This window comes from Vombatus ursinus, unplaced genomic scaffold, assembly GCF_900497805.2.
Source record: "Vombatus ursinus unplaced genomic scaffold, bare-nosed wombat genome assembly UNPS02014817.1, whole genome shotgun sequence".
Classification (NCBI taxonomy): domain Eukaryota; kingdom Metazoa; phylum Chordata; class Mammalia; order Diprotodontia; family Vombatidae; genus Vombatus; species Vombatus ursinus.
In genome coordinates this window covers 7087844-7111386 of record NW_020954595.1, presented here as the reverse complement: position 1 = coordinate 7111386, position 23543 = coordinate 7087844, and the positions used below count along the sequence as shown (strand labels likewise).

The window sequence follows — 23543 nt, the reverse complement described above, 5'->3', positions numbered from 1 at the left end:
TCTATCTATCTATCTATCTATCTATCTATCTATCTATCTATCTATCTATCTATCTACATTGATAAAATCACAGATCTATTGGGGGTATTTTAATTGAGAGAAAATAACAAAGCATATCAGGCAAAATGGGCACATGAGAACATGGGGGTTGGATAGGGAAAAGTATTACATGATTGCCAGCATTCTGCATTGGGCCAGTCATCTTTGACCAGTGACTAAGTCATTCACTTCTATATTCAAAGAGTAGAGGATGAAGAGTGGATATGGGATGGAGCTCAGGGAAGAAATTTTGAGCAGATGGGAGAAAGTGTTGGGCAGAATAAAGTCAGAGCATGCTCTGACTGAGCACAAGACTCTGTGGCCTGGCCCTGGCAAAGAACAGTGGAAGCATCATTTCTTTGCTTCTGACTCTTATGCCAAGGAACCCAAAATTGCACCAGCTGTTTTGGCCTTCATTCTATGCTGTTGAGGAAGTCGTTGGAAACTCCAGACTGATTCCATATGTCCCTCCATCCTTTAATTGTGCAATTGGTTTTTTAACTGGACTTTATATTTATTCTTATCAAATTTCATCTTGTTAGATGTATCCATTTTTTCTAGTCCAATGAGATCTTTTAGGGTCTTGTTCTACCATCCAATAGGATAGTTATCCTTCCAGATCTGTGTTATCTTCAAATTTGATAAACATCCCTTTACATATTTGTCTGAGTCGTTGATATAAATGAGGACCAGCACAGAACCAAGGACAGAATCCCAATTAGATTCTCAAAATATCTGAACTGGAAGGAATTGCATCTCGACTAATTCATACTTGGAAAGGAATTCTCACTCTAACATCTGACAAGTGGTTATCTGGCCTCTATCTGAAGTCCTCCAAGATGAGCAGGGGGACCCAGCACCTCTCAAAGTGGACAGCTCCTTTCACCTTGTTTTCAGTTTTGCTCTCTGGTGTCAAATATAACAATGCTAATTCCTCTCCCCCTTGACAACCCGTCAGCTACTTGAAGATAGCTAGCATGCTATCCATAAGTGTTTTCTTCTCCAGGCTAAACCTCCCATCCTTTTAACCAATCCTCATGAGATGTGGACCCAAAGCCCTTCCCTATCCCAGTTACCCTTCTCTGGACACTCTCTGCTTTATCAATATCCTCCTTAAACTGTGGACAGAACTTTGGGAGACTCAACTTTCCCCTAGATTCAGTTCCAAATCTCTCTACATTGTCCACTGGGATTCCATAGGAGACTTTGTCACGTGCTTAGCTGAAATTCCAGTATGCTGTGTTTGTATCATTCCTCTGATTACCAGACTAATAAGGCTGTCAAGAAAGGAAATGAGATTAGCTTTGCGTGACTGACTTTTGATGAACCCATGCTGGCTCTGACTGATCAATGCTTACCTTTCCTATTGTTGACAGATCGTCCTCTTAATGACACCTTCCTGAATTTTATTAGGAACTGAAGTCAGATTCATTGCTTTACAGTTTGAAGAATCCACTTTCTTCCATATTTGGAAACTAGGACATTTGCTTTAGTGAGTATTTCAGCATCTCTCATGCTCTCTCTGCTTTTTCCAGACTGTGGTCTGGAATTAAGCAAATTACCTCTCTGATCCTGTAAAGTGGGATCATAGTACAGGGACTACTGACCTCATGAGGCTATTTTGAAGAAAGTCCCTCACAAACCTTAATACACCACTAGTTGTGAGTTAATTTTCTTTCTTCTTAACAAAGCTGATGAATTTCAAGGCTGCCATTTAGTCCAACCCATATCAGAACAATACTCCAGACAAATGGTTATCTAGTCTTCTCTTTAAGACTTCTAGTGATGAGCAACTGACTCCCAATGGTGTCTATTCAAAATCTGGACATCATTAATCAGTAAGAATTTTCCTTTATGCTGATCTCTACCACCCTCTAGCTTATGTTCACTTCCTTATTTTGCTCTCTAGGGCCAGGACTGTAGCTATCATGTTCCCCACTGGGAAATCCATTTTCCAGACTATATATGCCCATTTTATTGAGTGGGGCCTCGTATGGTGCCTTTGCCATCCTAGTGATCTTCCTCTGAACTTTCTTCAGTCCAGCTATGTCCTTATCTAGCCCAAACTGGAGAGATTCCAGAGGAAAGAGATCAGGATTGGGGAGCAGACTCATTATTTCAAAGAATTATTGAATTTCAGCTAAACTTACCTACAAAAAATGAGAATGCTTATTCTTACAATGTTTTCCCTGGCAACTGTTCTCTCTGTGAATACTGGCACATTAAAGATGCAATGAAAGTACGTAAGTGGCATTAAAAGAGAACATTCCACTGATCCTTCCATTTTAGCCAACTCAACTTTGTGGCCTTTGTGTCAGGCTAAGTACTATTTCTACAAATAGTAGGGACTGCCTTCCTGGTGACTAATGCATTGAGTTGTAGCTTGGGATCTTTGCATGGTTGTATGTGAATTTTCTGTTTCATTTCAATTCATTGGATTTTGAACATATGTGTGAGTGGCACTGTGCTCTGGAAGGTGGTCCTTTAAGCACAAATACCCACCCACCCACCAACACACAAATGGATTCTCTTTTATTTCCTCAGACACCTACAAACAGAACAGTAGGAGACTTCAGGCATACCGAGCAGAAACTTGGCCCCCCAAGTGGATGCTTCTTGTTGCTGATTTCCAGGCCTGAGATTCTGAGCACACAGTGCGGTGCAATAATCAGATAGCTTCCTTCCAGAGTACCAGGACTGGCTCAGTGGGCAGAGTATATAGCATCTTCCCCCTGCCCCCATCTGCTTTAGACATCAAATCAACACTGCCATTTTGGGAAAGGACATATCAATCAACTTTCCAGTGGCTCCATTCCCCATCCCTGTGGCTTCCAAAACAGCGCTTCCTGGCCATCACTTCCCATATGTGCTATCTACTTCTACTGGAATACAAATTTTTCGAGGGCAGGGACTGTCTTGCTTGTTGGTATTTGTGTCCGCAGGGCTTGGCACATAGTAAGTACTTAATAAATACCTTTTCTTTCATTCATGACTAGAACTTGGTTCTCTGAGGGAAAATTGATGGAGCCGGGATGACTTTTATTGCTGGAGGAGGGGTTTTGTTTGATCTCAGTTACAATGTAGCACTGGGAATGCACCTTCATCTTCTCTACACCTGCTGTTTCACGTAGCAGGTCCATGGAACTTTTGTAAAGTGAGTTGAGGAAATGCTTCCTCATTGAGAGAGAGAAAGAGGAAGAAAGAGAGGAAGGAGGGAGGGGAGAGAGAGAGAGAGAGAGAGAGAGAGAGAGAGAGAGAGAGAGAGAGGCAGCACTAAAAGGCAAAAGACAAGAGGCGAGACACACAGAGGCAGGCGGGATACTTACTGCTGACTAACTGGCCAACACTCAAAGCTGAAGAGGAGGAGGATGAGGAGGAAGAAGAGGAAGCCTGGCGGACAGGGCTTTGAGACATGGATGCTTGGCTGTGAGCCAGATGCAGAAGGTTGGCCTGGGAGGCAGCTTGACCCACTGGTGTCTGGGAGGGTTGGTGGAGCTACAAGTCGAAATGTTTAAAGAGAAAGAGAGACAGAGATTTAGAGAAAAAAGTCATCCTGAGCCTTTCGAGCACAGGCTAGGGGAGCTGTGAGGACTTGGCTGAGAAGACTTTTTTTTTCTTCAATATTTTGCAACATGCCTGACAGCCATTTTATCAGTGATTCTGGAGGGGCTAAAGGAATCCTTTTGGTGGCTCAGGATACCCCCAACCCACCATTTTTTCCCTGCATGCTTGAGTCCTGATGTGTTGCCAAAGGACTTTTGGTGCCAATTTAACAAACATTAAGCCCCTAATATATGCCAGGAGCTGGGGATACAAGGACAGCCCCTGCCCTCAAGGAGTTTACATTCTATCAAGGGAAAACAACATGTACACAGATAAAACAATACAAAATACATACAAAAGTAAGCACAAAGTAATTTCAGGTAGAATGACTGGGAAAACTCCATTGGTTTGTCAAATTGATTCTAAAGCCCAGTTCTAACCATGCCACCCTCCTATTCAATAAACTCCAGTGATTTTATTACTATTATGCCCAAGATTAAATATAAAGCTCTTTATTATCTGGCCTCCTCCAACCTTTCCAATCTTCTTACACCTTTTACCATTTCCCCCCATCTCAATAATCTAGTGACACTGCCCTCCTTATTGTTCTTCACACAAGACATTCCATTTCCTAACTGAATATTTTCACCAACTTTCTCTCATGCCCAGAATTCTCTTCCTCCTTCTCTCCTCTTCCAGGATTCCTTAGCTTTTTTCAAGTCCTGGATAAAATCTCATCTCTGCAAGAAGATTTTTCCAATCTCTTCTTAATGCTAGTGCCTTTTTTATGTTCATTATTTCCAATTTATTCTCAATGTATCCTGTTTTTATGTCCTTGCCATTAGACAGAGCACCTTGAGATCAGGGATTTTTTTTTTAACCTTTCTTTGTATTCCCATGGTTTTTCTCTGTGCCTTGTGAAAAGTAGGTACTTAATGAATGCTTATTGACCCACTGACTTGAGATTGGGAATGAACTTGTGTAAAAGATGGTGCTTGAGTTGAGTTTTGAAGGGAACTCAGGATTTCAAAAAGCAGAGGTGAGGAGGAGGGCATTCCAGGCATAGGGAACATGCTGTTGGGAGGGTACACAAAGTTTGGAAGTAGTTGAGTAATGGTATTGTGGCCTGGGTTCTGGGAAAGGTGAAAGCTTGTGTCTCCCAGCCCAGGGTCCCATTAGTTTATGAATCCAAGATAACATCACAACCAATAGAGCAACATTAAGCGTCTGCTCATGGTAACTAGCCAGTCTGCTCATTGCTCAATCAACAACTGAATCCAGTGAATTCTTTCTCTATAGGGACGTGCTTGCACACTGAAGATTAAATTTAATTTTAATTTGCTGAATACAGACTATAAATCAGTTTCCCACTGCTTGACCATTCCAGTAAAAATTTTATGTGATGAAACATGATTAACTATCAAGGGACAGGGCATGATAATAACCAATTTAATTTTGTTGTTTAGAGATCTTAATTAAAAAAATATTCCTGTAAATAACACATGTAGTTGGATGGACAACTTCTAGAACTCAGCTACCAGGACATATATCTGGAACAGACACCGAAAGTGGACAATGAACTAGATGCAGCATTGAGCAGGAGCAGGAGCAGGACAGGGGGGCTGAGCACTGTTTGGAGCATTGCAAAATAATTCCAATGGCCCCAAGCTTCTCCCTGAAACAAAGGGCCACCCTTTTAATGCCAGTATTCTCCTGATGGTGCTGAATGCTGTGAGTCATGGGAAACAAAAATGTCCAAAGAGTTCAAACTAAACATCATTCAGGGGTCAATGGAGAAGTACATGGTACACAGCGAGCAGTCCTTTACACATTACAAGGAATTGCAATAGAGAACTAGAGGGAAAGATGCCACCAAAGAAATGTGTGAGTCATTTGGTGACATTGGTGATAAACCAATGAAAAGGCCATGTGCTCCATCAGTTCTCCCAACCTTAAGAGAAAGCAAGGCAGGCATCCAGCCTATTGGGTGGGCCTCCTCTGGGAAGTTTATGGGAGGCTATGTATGGGAGTTACAATGACGAGTAGATGTAGATGGGCTGCAACCTGCATTGTTGGGGGGAACATATGCATTGGTGAGATCCCAGTCATTGGAGCAGCTGAAGATTTGAGAGCATAGTCCCATTCATGGGAAGCCTAGAGCAATCTGATGTTTATGAACAAATGAGGTAGGATGGAAAGCATCCACATGGATACCCAATTAAAAAAATGTTATCTGGAGCCTGTGCTCATTGTCCAGGCAGCCAAGAAGAGAAGTAAGGAAGTGAATCTCATGGAGAGATTTCTCTTCAGACCAAAGAAATTCTTTTTATAGCATACCAGAATATCCCACTCACACTGGCTTTTCTGAGGCTTGATTGATCGATCACGATCCACTTGTGGAGATGCCTCCTTTGCAATTACACCTCTGTTCAAACCCATCCAGGACACATGACACTTATTTGGACTACATCTATGCTTTCACTGGTCTAGGGGAGGAAACTAACACTACCAGTGTGGATCAGCAACTGCTCAGCCTATTATTTCAGCTTTGCCTAGGGCAGCAAGAAGTTAAGTGACTTGCCTAAGGTCATACAGCCAAAGTGTGTCAGAAGCAGGTCTTGAACTCAGGGCTTTCTGTTTCGAAAGCCAGCTTTCAATTCCCAATACCATGCTACCTCTCTATGGAACATTTTGGGAGGAGAAAAATACAGAGAAAGTCTAACTCCTAATACTGACAACAACATAACCCCCCAACACCAATACCACTATTGTCTTCATTTGCTACTCTGCTATCTAAAAATCACAGTGCAGCGGTGGGTTTGAAAACTGAATGGCATCCTGGGATTTGTAGTTCAGAAGGACAAGCATTCCTTTTTAGCTTTGAGAGGAAATTGGACTACTGTGAAGGTGGACTTGAGTCATGCCTCGGAGCTTTGAAAAGAGTTCACAAGATCTGTAAGACATTAAGTGGGGATTATATGCTGAGCAATTGAAGCAGTGAGGGAGATAGTGTGTCCGTCCATGTCAAACCAAGTGGAGCTGGAGAAAATTGGTGGCATAGGGGCAACAGGTAAGAGAAGAAAATGAAAAGAGACTGGAATTGCAACAGAGAAGGAGGAGGTCTAGGTGAGCCACCAGGTACCTGCAGGCATCCCAGAAGACAGGGCTGAAGCTCCCAGTTGCTCTCACCTCTTCCAAGGAAGTTCCAAAAGATCTGCTTTCCCCTTCTCCCTTCCCTGTGCCTGCCCAGTAACAGACACAATAACATAATCAATTTACTCCCGTGACCAAGTGTTTACTATATACTGATTTTGCCCCAAATATAAAGAAGTCAAGAGTTAGCTAGAAATAATAAAATTTAAATTAGAGCAGAGAGTCAAATTTCTCTCCTAATATTAGGAATTTTCCTAACTGGGGGCTCTGAGCTGTTGTGATTGTATTAACTTTCCATCTGATATAAACTCCACAAAGAGATGGAGATCACATGAAGCCTGGAGTGAGGGCCATTATATTGCCCCCAGGCAAAAAGTAAACCAATTGGCTGATTAAATCTCTAGAGAAGAAGGGAGCAAGGAAGAGAGGGAGGTGACTGACTGTAGAAAAGAGCACATCCTGAACCAATCCAGAAAGAGGATAAGTTAAGCTTGGTAAGGTTTCAGCGCTAGGTTTATCCAAAAGGGACAAGGGAACAGAAAGGATGGAGTATCCTCTGTATTACCCTCCACAGCAACACCCACTAGTACTGTAACAGAAATATTACAGGATTTCAGAATTAGAGGAAACTTGAGAGTTCATTTAGCTCCACTTACACCTTCATAAGAGCCTACACTACAAAATATCTGATTAGGTCCATCCAGCCTTCCCTTGGAATGAGGGAGAATCCTTGGCCCCCAAAAGAAATGTGAGATTACTTTTGGATAGCTCTAATTGTGAAGAAATCTTTTCCCCTGATATCAAGCCATAATTTGCCTCTCCATCGTGTCCATACCGCAACCCCTAGCTCCATTCTCCCGGTATAGGGAGGACAAATCTAAGACTTCTTCCATATGACATTCTTTCAGCTACCATAACCCCACCAAGTCTTCTCTTTCTAAGCTAAATATTTTCAGCTCCATTGACTTTTCTTTAACTAATCTTCCTGTGGCATGATTTAGGCCCTTCAGTATCATGGCTCCCCTATTCTGGATGATGTTCAGCTTAGCAATGTTCTCCCCCAAACGTGGGAACCGGAGACAAATGTGACACACAAGAAGGGATCCGACCAGAGCAGAGCACAATGGAACCCATTACCTTCTTTGTTGCAGATTCTGGGCCTCTCAACACAGCAGAAACTTGCAATAGTTTTTCTGGCTGCCCTGTCACATTATTAACTCATCCTGAGGTTGAATTCCATTAAAACTCTTTTTAAAAGATAAACTGCAATTTAATCATGGATTCCCTATTTGGTATTTGCAAAGTTGATTTTTTGAACCCAGTTATGAGGTTTTACATGTTTTTATTACGTCTCATCTTATTAGATTTGGACCAATGTTTTAGCTTGGGGAGATGTTTTTGAATCTTCATGTCATTCAACATGTGAACTCTCCCTCCCAGCTCTTCTTGTCTCTAAATTCAATAAGTATGCTAGTTTTCCAGTTCTCAGGCACCTCTTCTGTTCTCCACAATCTTTCAAAGATAAATGACTGCTGCGAGATCCTTTAATCCCCTGGGATGTGGGCCATCAGGGGCTTGATGGCTTGAACTCAGGGCAGTTGGATGCTCAACTAACTTATTTTGTGTTTCAAGGCCCTACTATTCATTTTTGTTTTGTCCAAATATCATTACCTTTTGAATTATTTCTCTTCATGTCCTTAAATTTGTTTTTTCTAATAACTTTCCATCTATACCTCCTGGGCCAACATTCCTTTTAGATTTTAGGTTATATGATGCTACTGAAGCTTTTCTGAACCCTCTGAAATCCTCTTGGTTGTATATCAGATTATGCCCACATTTCCTCCTTTTCCATCATGAATCCTGGATCACTTCTACCTAAGGTTCCCTTCATTTCTATTTCAGCAACCATTTTTTTCTGCTTGGTTGGAATCAAGCCTGGAATAGTAGCTGTCTCGTCATTCCACTGCCTTTTGAAAGATGAACTTCATTGGCTGCCCCATTTCTATCAGCAAGAGGTCCAGTAGATATCCAAATAACTGAAATCTCTCATCATGATTACATCATGCTTCTCTTTGACACTTGTAATCTATTTCCCAAATTGTTCATCTCTTTCATTCTTCTGTCCAGGTGGACTATAGTATGCTCCTATGGCAATGCTCCTTCTTTCTCCTGCCTTTGGTTTTCATCTAAACATCCTCCACAATCTTTAGCTCCTTTGATTCTTAATTCCCACCAAATGATATTGGTCAATTTATTATTTTTTTCTTGCATTAGGATCTCTAATTCACCTTCCTTGATACTTCGACTTTAGGCATTGTTGTATAGACATCTGAGACTGTGGGGTTTATTAGTAACTCCCTTCTTACCTTTTGCCACCTGTGATTTATGGGACATCTCCATCGTGGTTCTTTGTCTTGTGACTACTCTCTATGGTGTCTAGCTTGGTGAGCATAAATAGGCCATTTTCTTCCTTTCTCTCTCTCTCTCTCTTTCTTTTTCCTTTTTTTTTTAGTATTTAAGACCTCATGAGCAGACTTGTGAGACTGTGGGCAAATCTATTTTTACTATTTTTTACTAGATTAACTTTGTCCCTGACTCCATGCCCATCATTCCTATATTTTTAGCTCTGATCCAGACATTCTTTACTATCTCTCTAAGGACTGGAAGAGGGATTTTACTCTATCAACACTAAAACCATAACTTCTTGGTTCAGAAAAAAATGAATTCAACTTATTTTTGTGTCTTACGATTCAAACTGTAATTCTGAAGTTCAGATAGAATCTGGGAAATAGTGAGCACTATCCTTCCCTGTCAAGCTTTATTTTATTATGTTCAAATGGAATCATTGTTTCTCTCTCAGCCATATGCTACTGTATGCAAATGATGAATTTGGAATGCTGCAGAGGCTAACGTAGTTCCTACCCTAGGGTATGGAGCACAATGTTTGTGCTTAACAGTTTTTAAAAGTAGATATTTAGAAAAGCTCTATGTTTATGATCAGCCCTTAAAAATATGAAAGAAGTAGCAACATCTTCTACCCTTTGCATACTTTTATGCTATGAGAAGTTTGTTTCTACTTCCTTATTTTAATGGGTTATTAATATGGCATTTTCAAAGCACCGTGGTTTACAAAACAAAAATAGGTGAACTTTTTCTCAGCTAAGAGTTTATTCTCCCGTTCTAATAAAATTATTTGACTTTGACACAATAGACGCTTCCCAGTAAACACTGTAACAATTCCTCATACAAATCAGAGTCTCCCCAAACACTTAAGTAACAACCCCCTCAAATTGTGTGGTTCTGGATGATGATACATGATGCTTTGTACTGTTGTGGTTTGCTGATTATTAAAGGAAAAGGTGGACATCGATTTTAATACTCATAACATGGCACCAGTATTATCTGTTGCAATTGGCTCTAGCCATAAACAATCATCACTGAGAACTGAGAAGGGCTGATGAGTTACCAAAAGTGTGGAGAAGTATGAACTATGCTTCATGTCTTTAAAAAAAATCTTTAATCTTTCAAAAGGGCTGCGATTTCACTCCAGTGCTGCAGATCACACAAGCCATCCCTATCTGCATAATCTTCCTCCTCTCAGGTTCTCCAAAAGGGTCCAGAGTATTGTTGAAGCCTTCCTTTGGATATGTTAACATTGCTGGGGTGCCAAAGGAGCATTCATGTTGCCATCTTTTGATCTTGCTATTTGACTAACCCAACTCTTTTTCTCATCTCATGTCTCCTTGATGATATTTTTATGATGCTTCATGAATGTGATTCATCATTGCTCATGTATTTCAGCCCATTTATCCACATCACCCATGTCTCCATTGTCCTTTGAATGATTTTCAATTTTAATTCTTTGGAGATAATGGTACTACATGATCTGGAGCCACAAATAATTGGCAGAAGAATATAGGCATTGCAAAAATGGGTTTTTACTTGGAAGAGAGGTATGGGGTCAGTGAAAACACTGCATGATTTCCCAAATTCAATACAGCTCTCCTTCTTCTACCTCTTAAGCTTCAGATACAGTTTACTTCTTATCTGCTTCATCTGTTCAAGGGATATGCACTGAAGGATTAGATCTATGCATTGTTCATCCAGCTGCATGTTATTGTCTGAATAATAAGTATTCTTTAGCCACTCAGGTTTTCCTGCGTATGTAGTTAAGCTAAACCCTTGAGTGATTTTGGCCCCCGTTTAGAAGCCTTTGCCATATTGAGGCTTAATGAAATCCTCATGGTGTCATCCACAAAGAGGAACATCTGGAGGACCTCACACCTCTGGGACTCTCCCTTTCCTATGGACTGTGCAGTGGACAAATGCCATGACAGGACCTCCACTCGGGGAGCGATGCTTTATGTCTCACTGGATAATAACAATCAAAGGAGCATCAAAGCAAATCTTCCCTGTTCTTGCTTTTTCCCATTATGTCATTTCACCACATGAATGAGGGAAACTTTGTTGGAGGAGGTGACGTTGAACTTTACTGAATCACCTGCTTTTTTTCCTCCCATAGTGAACTAATAAGACCAGTGAGGCTTTGTAAACTCTTCAGCTTTTAAGAAGTTATATGACTGTAAACATTTGGTCTGCTAGAGAAAACTGTTTGCAAAATCCTTCCCATTCTCATTTTATATTTTTATCAAGGTTACCCTCAACACATGTGCAAAGTATTCCCTCAAAGATTTTGTAGAGATGAGAAAAGAGAAGGTGCATGGATTAGTAGTTATTAATATCCTCTTGATTTCCCCTTGGGGATAGTAATTATGTTTATGAGTATTTTCACTCATTCAATATTTTCTCTTAGATATTTTGAGAATTGATCCCCCAGGGCTGTCTCCATCATGGACCTTCTCTTTGTACATTTGGGCTGGTCCAACTTTTTCTCCTCTCTTTGTTTTCTCTGGTGTCATTTCTGCTTCATGATGTAACAAAATGTAGATTGTTAGGTAAAAGTCTAAATATAGTTCCACTGTTATTGATGGAGAAAATTATTAGAAAATCTTTACAAATTTCATTCATTCACTTGTTGTTTGTTCATTTACACCCGATTGTTGTCTGCCTTCCAGTTTAGCCCTCAAATACTCTTTGGATCATCTGGCTTAATTGAGTCTCTCACCAAGCTATCTAGACTCATTTTCCTCTCTACTGTTTCTCATTATTTTATGAGTGATCCTCATAATCTTCCTTAATCCTTCTCCTAAAAGTTTTTCACATGAATTTATATTCTATATTAATGTTGCCATTGGCTTTCATATCTCTGTGCTTGGCAAGCAGATCAAATGTTTGCTGGATGAAGGAGTTTCTAGGCTATTTTGATATCCTTGTTGTGGTGACTTCTTTACATTGGATAAAACCTTAAAGGAATCAGCTGTATAGAAAAAGGTGAGATTTTGACATCTATTCCTTTATCCATTTTGTACATTTATACATGGATAGCTTGCCTGGTATATAGTAGGAGCTTAATAAATGCTTGTTGACTGACTCATTGATGCATTTAAATAGATCTGGCTTTAGATGTTTTGATTGCACTCCATATTTTGAAATATTATATCTCCTGATTAGATATTGATTTTCATCTATTTTTAACAAGCCAGTGATTTGACCATCCATACATAGCTGATTCAGAAATGACTCCTCATTGGTAACTAGGTAGTTAGGTGGCACAATATACAGAAAACCACATCTAGAGTCAGGAGTACCTCAATTAAAATCTTGCCTCAGATACTTCCTAGCTATGTGACCCTGAGTAAATAATTGAATCTCTGTCTGCCTCAGTCTCTTCATTTGTAAAATTCAAATAGTAACACCACCTACTTCCTAGGATTATTGTGAGGATAAAATGATATCATATTTGCAAAGCACTTGGCAAACCTTAAAGTCAAGGGTGGGGTGGTAAATGTTTAATAATTAGCTCTCCAAAAATGCATGATACACTTCTAGGTTTAACCTACTTTCTTAACAATTTCTCCATCATTTTCTTAAATCTGGGGCCTAGAATAACAAAACCAAGAAAACTATAAGTCGAGCCTTGGTTTATAGCATTTGCCAATTTCTGGGGTGTAAATGCTCACATTGAAAATTTAACAATCAGCTCCTGAGGGCCAATACAAACTGGTCTAGCACACTCCTGCAAAAAAGGCCCTGTACATGCTAACTATTATTATTCAAATATTCTTTATGGCAATATTATTCCCTGGTAATAATGTCTAGTGCCTCCCAATTCTCCTCTTGAAGAAAGGGTTCATAATTTTGTGTGTAGGTGTGTGTGTGTGGGGGGGCTTCTGTGTAGTTGGCAAGAATTCAAATTCTTTTATTTCTTAATCCTGACTTATAATTTCCAACTTTTTTTTTTGCTGTCCTGTCCTACGCCCATTTTAGGATCAAGCTAGATAATATGTTAAAGCACTTTGCGAGCCTTAAAGCAATATGTATCGGATATTTATTATTATTATTTCGTTGTTGTTTTTGTGGTTATTATTCACATCAAAGTCGTCCAGTTTGAACGTTGACACTGATTTTTGGGGAGGATCTCATCAGGTTCTTCGCAGAATTTCACTCTTTCTTCTTCCTCTGTAACAGATGTTGGCATGTAAGCTGCGATGACCTTCAAGGTATCTGTTTCAGAAATGCTCATCACCAGCCAGGCCCGATGACTAAGTACCCCATACAGTGACATTTCCTGTTGCCTTTGGAGGCAGAGCGAAGCCATGTCCCTCCTCTCTTTGTCTCCCTAAGGGGAGGCTGGGAGCTATCTTCTCAATGAGCTGCTACTGCCTTTTGTTTACTGCTTTCATTTATCATGAAGGTATCAATGTTTTTATGCTTCAGCTCCCTCAGCACTTTGTCCACTGCTTGGTCACTGGACAAGAATTTCACATGCACCTCTACAACTGAAGTCAATTCAATCTTGCTGCTGCTACTCAATAGGGCCTGCCAATCAGCTCCACTGTGGCTACTCTCAGCATCCCGGCGTGGGCAGCTTCCTGAATCAGAGCACCCCTCTCTGGCCCCCACTCTCCAGCGCTTAGCTCAGTGGCTGGCCCATAGAGTTTATCAAATGTTTGCTGTCTGACTGACTCTCCAGTATATTTTTCCCTCTTCCTATTAGAGTGTACGCCCCCCGAGGGGGGGAATTCTCACTGTTTTTGCTGTCTTCCCACCTTTCCCCAATGCCTACTTAGCACATCTCTTGCCCTCTCCATACTTGGATCCTGGAAAAGTAATAGAGGTTATTTCTGCTTCTTTCTTTTTTTTCCCAATGGCTCATTTAGATAACACTTTACAGTTTGCAAAGCAAAAATGGCACACGGTAATAATAACAATACCTAGTACTTTATAGTACTTTAATGTTTACAAAGCATTTTACAAATATGATCCCATTGTGTTCTCACAATACCCTCAGAAGTAGGTGCTATTATTATTCCCATTTTACACATGAAGAAACTGAGGCAATGCCCAGGGTCACACAGCTAGTCTGTCTGAGGCTGGATTTGAACTAAGATCTTCCTACCTACATGTCCAGTGTTCTATCTGTTGCTCTACCTAGCTGCCTAGTAAGTGCTTTTCATTCATTCATTCATTCATTCATCCATTCATTCATCATTTACTCAATCTTTACATGAAATCTTATAACTGTGATGCTTTGAACACCCTGCCCCATACACCACTCTGCCACCATCACAAAAGAGACAAAAGGGGATTGCAAAGAGCTATTGGTCATTCTACATTTTTCTTTATTTCATGGCTTTCTATGTTAAAAATAACCCTGCTATTAAATACCATGTAAGAGAGTTTGTTTTCTTTTTCCAGCAATATTATTGATTGAGATTTCAGTGCTGCCTTGGGGCAATATCAGATAAAATTACAGAGGATTATTGGTCCTTTCCCCAGCTTAACGACAACAGCAGCAAAAATTTCTATAGGGCTTTAAAGTTTGGACAGCATTTTACATGAATTTTATCTCATTTGATATCTACTTGATGCTACATTATCTGTGGGCGAGTCATCTGTATCAGCTCTTACCTTTCACCTTTCTTCTGCTTTCCCTGAAGATATCTTCTGGGAATACGTGCTCTTTTCTTTGAGTGTTCTCTCCACCCTGCTCCTCCCCCTCTACATTGCTGCCAAACTGGATGACTGGTTTTTCCCTGTGCTTGGCAATGCATAGCTTTCTACCCTGCCAGGAATGTTTCTCCTTCTCATCTCCACTTTCAACATCCTCATCTTTTTCCTACCAAGACTCAGCTTAGGTGCTGCCTCCTCCATGAAGCCTTTCCCACTCTCCCAATCAGTGAAGGCTCTCTTCCTCTTTGCATTTCTTTATATTTACTTTTCTGGTTTGGAGGTAGCTGGACAAAAGCAGAGGGGCTGGTCATTGATCAATTGATTCCTCCCACTCTCCAGCTGATATCACTGAAAATAAAGGGCACATGGCAGAAATAATGAGGAATGCCTGGCATATACCAAGAGCTTGAAAGCATTGTAAAAGGATGCTATGACAGGTAATCCTTTTATGAAATATGAATATGTTCTTTGATTGAATTGAAAAGGGTGTTTAGAATTGGCCCACTACATCTTTGGAACCTTTGAAACTCTTAAGTCTGCCAGCTCTAGATTGGTCAACACAGTGGGTGACTGAGAGAGTCCAGACTTACAGAAGCTTTGTGGAATGTAACCCCTGTGCCTACCAGAAGACAGCCATGGGAGAGGGTCTCTATGGCCTTCTTCCTCTACGAGACAGCAGAGCTGCTAGCTTAGTAGGAGAACCTGATGCAGCAGTCCATGAATTTGCCAGTTTAGGAGAGTTCAGGAAAGAGGCAGCAATTGAGTAGACATGCACACATGCTCCTCAGACTAACACAGACACAGAAATATAGCCTTTTGAGGGAGGTAGCAGTTCAAATGATCATGACCCTGGAAGCAAAGAAGAGAGCTGACCATAGATTCAAGGGAGAACTAGCCCTTGTAATTAGGAGTTGAGCTGCAAAGAGGAGCAGACTCCAGGAGCCCAGATGAGCAACCCATTCATCAGAAAGAGTACCTAGAGGAGAGCTACAGAGAGTTTGTTATAAGGAGACAATGAACATCAAGGCCCTGATATACTGAGGAGAAAGTTGCCTTGGCTACATGTATTCCCTTCATGTGGGTTTCATCACCAACGTATATAAGTCTGTGCGCATTACTCTCATGGATTGTGGGAGGGCATATCTCAGGTTTATGAGGGCAATGTTTTGTATCTACTATTCTTATTATGCCATTTAAGTAAATGTCTTTGCTAATTGTGAGCTGACTATTAAGGGAAAGCCAACCGCTAGAGGCTCATGAGTGATGTATCATTTTAGGACTGCCGATCTACAGGGTATTGTAGATCCCTGGAGAAGCACCTGCCAGCTGGAAACCCAAGCAGTGAGTCAGCTCAGGGGAGGATCCCAGGGAAGGCACAACGCTGCATGTGTATTGTTTCCCTCCTACAGAATCTAAGCTCCTTGAGGATAATGACCATTTTCCTTTCTTGTCTTTGCATGCTTAGTGCTTTGCACAATGTCCAGCACATATTATAAAATAGTGATTTTTATCAGCGTAGGCATTCTGCTCTAAGATGCAGCTACTAACTAGAAGTTTACATAGAAGTTTATATATATACACACACACACATATGTATACACACACACACGTACACACACATATGTATATTTAAAGAATTGCTGTGGTTGAAAAATACATGCTTCTGCGGCCGATTTTCTAACAATGAGCCTCTGTGAACACAAGTTGGCTGGTTGTTGGATGGCAGACATACAGTTTGGTACCAGACTTTGGGGCCTTATTCAATGCTGTCTTTTGCATGTGTTTGATGAGCTTAGCATGTATTCTAATTCCATCTGTGAACTAAGCACTTAGGGAAGCCCTGTGCTAAGTGCTCTTAAGGTTCCAAAGAAGAAGTCGAACCAGTTCCTGCCCTTACGGAACTTTTATTCAAATGGGATAGACAACTCATACATAGATATGCATATGCACTAATACATACAGAGTTAAAGGAAATTCAATCAATCAATGAATTGATCAATCAGATATTCAATAAGCATGTATGCTATGCCATGTACTATGCTAAGATTGGGGATGCAACAACAATATGGATGCACACATCGGATGTTGTGTTCTGAGAGTCTCCAAGGATTTTCCTCACAGTAACCCAGTGACATAGGTGGTACTCTGGGCATTGTCTCCATTTTATAGATAAAACAACAAAGGTTGAGTGACCTGGCCAGCATCCCCTAGCTCTTAAGTGTTAGAGATGGAACTCACATTCCAGCCTTCTGACTCCTGGTACAGGACTCTTTCTGCCACCCCATGCTCCTTTTCCATGGAAAGCAGTGGAAATAAATGAGCTCCTTTATTTCCTGGTGTTAACTTTTTAAAGTCTAGCTCAGATCTATTTGAAATGCCTTGAAACAGGTAGTAAAGTTAACAAGTCGGGTAAATCGGCAGGAGATGAGCAAGTCTGAAGCCCAGATATAAAGGCTGTGACTCAAAGGAGATCATGGGCCATAAAGTCCAGAGGCAGGAGGAGGCACAGAGCTCAAAATCATTGGTAGGCTGGGGGATATCAGTCTTCAAACTTTTTCTTTAAATATAACCCTTTACATGAAGAAATATAGCACAGACAGTCATGAAAGAAATAAGGATTTCTACTGTACGGTAGAAAAGTTGGACAATTTATTTCTCCCCAAGATTTATGACAAATGTTTGATTTCAAAGCAGGCTGGTTCCAACAATAAAATATTTCACGAAATATGGGAACAGAAACTTCCTTAGTTCACAGAGAGAGGAAAACACACGTTTACAGAATTAGGGGCAGGTCTATGTGCATGTATGTCCTATTAGGACATTTATTTAAGTTTTTTTTTCCAGTCAGGTCCTCCTTCACTCATTTTACTGTGGCCTAGAATAGTGACCTCAGGTCCTTCATTAGGTGGGGTCAATGGTAAAGGACCCAGCCACTTTAATACACTCCAAGGAGTGCCTGATATACCCCCTACCTATGGAGAGAACAGATTTCAGAAAGTTCTGAGAATACTTTGGTAGAATGCCATAGCCTAAAATTTTATAAAGAAAGTCAGTCCATGAGGAATGAAAGATGCTCAAGAATGAAATTTGGAAGACCAAAAAAAAAATTCAAATGAGGAAGACAAAGAGTACATAGCATAGTGGGAAAATCTTTTTTTTTTTTTGAGTCAGAAGATGGAGGTTGGAATCCTGGCTGGATTATTGACTATCCGTGTGACCTTAGGTGAGTGACTTAACCTCTCTGCTCCTAATTTTCTCCACTATAAAATGAAGGATCAGACTCAATGATTTCTAAGATACCTTTCATTCAAGATCAATGTACTCATGACTAATCTAAAGAAAGCACATTCATCAAAGCAGAGTTCAAAAAATCACCAAGAGCAGGTGATTGAGGTTGAGCACAAAGGCTTAGCATGACCTGAGGATGGTGGTGCTAATGTGAACAAAACATTTATTTAAAATAAAAATTTTTAGAAGTATTAGGAAAAAAGATGAGGCGGTGTGAGAAATGGCTAGACCTGTTCCTTAGAATGAGTAGGATGATGAGTGACACAGAAGGCAGAAAACTCTCACCTTGCTTTTGTTCACTTGATCTTTGGACTGACATAACCAAATGCCTATTAGTGAGCTGAAACATGGTATCAGAGAAGCTATGTTGAGGTGAGCTAGCTGTCCTAAGGAGTCCATATCACCATCCCTTACAAACCACAAAAGTGAGTACTAAACTTTCGTAGGATTACTGAGTCACTTTTATTGGCCTTTGAAAGGTTATGGAGAACAGATCACTGTAGGATTGGAGAGATGGCAATGTCCTGATTTTTTTTAAAAGGTAAAAGAGTAGAGTCTTGAACTATAGTACTATGAATGACTTTGATTCTAGGGGAATTTCTAGAACTTGTTATTAAAGAGATTTTGTGTGGACGTCTAGAAAAGGAAGTGATGGTCACTAAGAAGTAGCAGAGCTTCATGGGGAACAGCTCATGCTTGCCTAATCTCATTTTCTTTTCAACCTGGTAGATAGACTGGTAGTTCAGGAGAATGCCATAAGTACAGGTAACTTAGATTTCAACATGGCGTATGACAAAGTCTCTCATTCTATCATTGTGGATAAGATGGAGAGATAAATGTGAGCTTGTAGAGTTTCATAGATTTGTAGCTGATTGAATGTCTGAACTGAAAAAGTAGTCCTAATTAGCTCAAAGTTAACTTGGAGAGATGAGTCTAATGAAATGTACTAGGGATTTGTTTTTGGCCCTCTGCTACTGGACATTGCCCCAGATGATTTCAATAGAAGTGCCGGTGGCACACTTCTCCAATTTACAGATGACACAAAGCTGGGAAGGTTAGCTAACATGGTGGATATTGGAATGTGGATTCCAAAATGTCTTAATGGACTAAAGTGATACACTAAATATAATAACATGAAATTTAATAAAAATTAATGTAGATGTTCAAAAACTTAACACCATGAATACAAGATGGAGGAGCCATGACTGGACACCAGTTCAAAGGAGAAAGATTTCAAGGATTTAGTGGGCTACAAGTATACTAAGAGTCAAGGAATGATTTATGTCAGTCAAAAATGATTGTGCTTAGCCTTCTTTAAAAAAGCACAATCCAGAATAAATGAAAGTCTGTATTCTTCCCTGGTCAGACCATCTCCATGGCTTTGTATTTAGTTCTTGGCCTCACATTTTAGGAATACATGGACAAGTTGGAGAGAATCTGGGGTAGGGAGTGCTCAAGATGGTGAGTGATTGCAGATTGTGCTATAAGAAGGTTGCTTAAAAGAACTGGGCTGGGGATGTTTTAGTTTGCTGAATGGAAGACTTGTGATGTCTATCTTCAGTATTTGAAGAACTGTCATATGGAGGAAGGAATGGATTTGTTCTGTTTGGTCTCAGAGGGCAGAAGTAGCAGTAATGGCTGGAAAAACGGAGAAAAATTAAGGCTTGAGACAAGGCAAAATTCAAAAATTAGAACTATCAAAAATAGGATCGATTGACTTGGGAGAAATCCTCTTCATTCCTTGGGGAAAAGCTTTATGGCCACTTGATGGGGATGCATTAGCAAGGATTCTCAGACAGGTAAGAGGCAAATTAGAAGATGTTCTCCTTCCAACTCTGTTTATCTAATTCTCTGAACATTCTGTCATTGTAGTAAAAACCTGACTGGTCTTAGCAGGTTGGAAAGGCTTTGAGCATAAGCATGGTGACAGAATTCATGTACTTGGCATTGGGTGGAGCTGTGTGACTATGTGGAAAGCCTCTTACTTGAAGCATGGCTACTAGGGAATGATTTATTAGGTTGCAACAGTTCATGAAGGCCTTCTACTGAGGCATAGAAGGGTGACAATTTGCACTGGTGGACAGAGTAGTCACACAAATGATCTCACATGGATCTTTTCGATATTCTGCTATAACTTCCAGTCCCACTGCTTCCCAATAGAAACAATCAATCAAAAAGCACTAATTAAGTACCCACTATGTGCCAGGAAGTATACTAAAACTGGGGACAAAAAACCCCACATTTAGTATTGTTATGGCAGTGAAACCATTATAGTCAGAATCTGTGAATAACAGAAGTTAGGAACCATGGGAGTTGGGCAGAGCCAAGGGCAGGATAGAGGGGTGGGGCCGAATAATAGTAATAATTATAATTGTGATGATAATGATAGATGAATAGCTAACATATATATATATATACATATATATGTATATAAAACCTCTGTAACTCTTCAAGGTTTGCAAAGCACTTTACATATATGTATGCATGTACGTATGCATGCATGCATGTGTGTGTACATGTACATGTGTGTAATCTCCTCTGATGCCCATAGCCACCCCATAAGGAAGATGCTATTATTATTTTCATTTTATGGCTAAGGTAAATAGCTGAGAGAGGTTGAATAACTTGCCAAGGGTCATACAGGTGATAAGTGTCTGAGTCAAGATTTGAACACAGATCTTCCTGACTCCAAGGCTGGTGCTTTATCCACTATACCAAGCTTAGGTTAGAGGATGGACTCCTTGATTCTATGAATAATCTTCCTATTGGATACTTGGTCAAAACCCATTAGAAACAGTTCTCGAAAGAAGAATTGCAAACTATTAGCAAGAATATGAAAAATTGTTTCAAATCACTAATAACAAGAGAATGAACATCAGTAATAACTTGGGTTTAACCTCACATCTAAGAAATTGGCAAAAATTATAAAGGAGATGGTAATGAATATAGGAGGGGATGTGAAATGACCCTATTGGTGGAGATATGATTTAATCCAACCATTCTGGAAAGCAATTTGGAATTGTGCTAAGAAAGAAAATAAAATGAGTTACTTATGCCCTTTGACCCAGAGGTCCCCTTGCTAGGCATATGCTTCAAGGATGTCAATGAAAAAAAGAAAGGTTGCATGTAAACCAACATATATTAGCAACATTTCTTTGAGTAATAAGGATATGGAAACACAGTGATTAAGGAATGGCTAAACAAGTTGTGATTCATGAATATAATGTTGCAAAAAATGAAAAATAAGACAACAGAGAAAAATGGGGAAAGACATTTGAACTGATATGAAGCTGACCTGGGAAAACAATATGCACAATGAATACAACAATGTAAATGGAAAGAAAAACAACAACAACAATAATGACAACAGTAACACCACCAACAGAACTGACATCCGATGCAGTGAAAAGTTAAAGAAGAAGCTCGTCCCCAAGGAAGAGAGATGAGAATGTTCCCCTCTGTCTTCTTTGCAGAGCTCGGCTATTATAGATGGAGAACACTTCATTAATGCTGAACTTGGTTGATACGATGGTTAGTTTTGCTAATTTTTAAAAATCTATTTTATTCTTTGTTTCAAGAAGTAGTTCTCTAAGAGGAAGGAACCAGTCAGTCTTGAGTTAGGATGAGCCTTTCTCTCTCAATCTTCACTCTCTCTCCCTCCCTTTAGAGATGACAAATGAGCAGTTGGCCTTGATTTCCTCCTACCCCTTTTGTAAAAGGGATAAAAAGAAAAACATCCCTCAAATTAAGTGTCTTGAGAAAACCACTTTGATCATTCAATTGTCAAAAGTCAGTGGCCATCTAGTGCAACTTGAGCCTGAAAAGGAATCCCCTCTAATAGTAGCTTATAGCCAATATTTCTATAGTGATTTAAATACAGAATATAATTTGATCATTACAGTTACTCTCTTGGGTAAATACTATTATTTTCTCCATTTTATGGATGAGGGTAACTGAGGTTGAGAGAGGTGAAGGGACTTGTCTAACATCACACAGAGTCAGAGAGTTAGAGTTGGAGGGTTAGTGTCTGTGGCTGGATTTGAACTCAGATCTTCCTGATTCTACATCCAGTATGCTATCCACTATGCTGTCCAGGTGCCCACAATACACTTGATAAGATGTTACATGGTTTTTGCTTGAAGACCTAAGATCGGAAACCATTTCCTTCCAAGGAAGCCCACTTCACTTTCAGGAAGTTCTAATTGTCAGGAAGCTTTCCTTGACATTAGTCCTCTGTGATTTCCTCCCCCCATTCTCCATTGCTTCTTGTCCTCCAGGGCCTAGAGCAAAATGAATCCCTTTTCCAAGTGGCAGCCCCATGGACACTTGAAGACAGCTCTGACATCCCCTTCCCTTGCCCATGGAGTCTTGTCTTCTTCAGATGAAACACCACCAGTTCTTTCTACTGATCTTCATATGACATAGACTCAGGGTTCTTGGCCCCTGACTACCTTTCTTTGGATGCTATCCAGCTAATCCATGTCCTTCCTACACTGTGGTGCTCAGAACTGAATACAAGACTCCAGATGGGGTCTTACCAGGGCAGACAAGAAAAAGTACTATCACTCCTTATTCCGGGATGTTAAATCCTAAGGTCTAAGCCATTGTCTCTGTTGCTGTCTTATAAAATTCATCTTTCTATCTCACAGAAACTCTCTGTCTCTTTCTCTCATTCTCTCTCTTCCCTCTTCTCTCCCTTCCCTCTCTTTCCACTTTTCTTCTCCCCCCCATTTTTGTCTCTCTCTGTCTCTCTCTGTCTCTCTGTCTCTGTCTCTCTCTGTCTCTCTGTCTCTGTCTGTCTGTCTGTCTGTCTGTCTGTCTCTCTCTCACGCACACAAACTACCCATGTGCACATACATTTGTCTTCAGGGGAAAATGAAACTACTTGATTTTTCAAATGATAGGCAATTGGACTGATGATTGTTCTGTAATTTAAAAATACCTTTGATTGACTGAAACCAAATAAAAGTAAAGGAGAGGCATCCCATAACAAAACCAAGGAGTCTATGTTCAGAAGGTGCAGGAATCATTCACATTTTGTTTAAGAGATTATTTACCTGTTGGCCTGGCTTTATTGGGGAAAGCGTGATTCCCTGGGTGTTGATCACAGGCAGGATTTGATTACCGATGACTGTGGCAATGATCTGACCCTGGGCATTAGTCAATAGCTGGGGGGTAATTGGCTGCACCTGGAGGCCCTGTGCTCCTCCTGCAGCTTGGCTGGATGGCACCGGATTAGGCATCAGAGGGATGGTTCCAATAATCTGCAAGGAACAAAGAAGGATGAGTGAGAAGCTGGCATGGTGGGAAGTCTAGAAGGGTATCTCAAGATTATAACAATAGTGCACATTTCTATGACTTTAAGGTTTAAAGTCCTTTACACACATTATTTCACTTTATCCTCATGACAATGTTGTGAGGTAGGAACTATTATCATCCTTGATTTA

General features: G+C 40.3%; 1 protein-coding gene across 1 annotated transcript in view; it reads right to left on the bottom strand.

Moving 5' to 3' along the window:
- The window catches only part of POU6F2 (POU class 6 homeobox 2), a 394263-nt gene that overhangs the window by 12355 nt on the left and 358365 nt on the right, over nt 1-23543 (bottom strand). The window contains exons 6-7 of the mRNA XM_027835747.1: nt 23154-23360; nt 3366-3534 (exon numbers count right to left, since the gene is read on the bottom strand). Coding sequence (XP_027691548.1) covers nt 3366-3534; nt 23154-23360 — 376 coding nt within the window. The remainder of the gene's footprint in view (nt 1-3365; nt 3535-23153; nt 23361-23543) is intronic.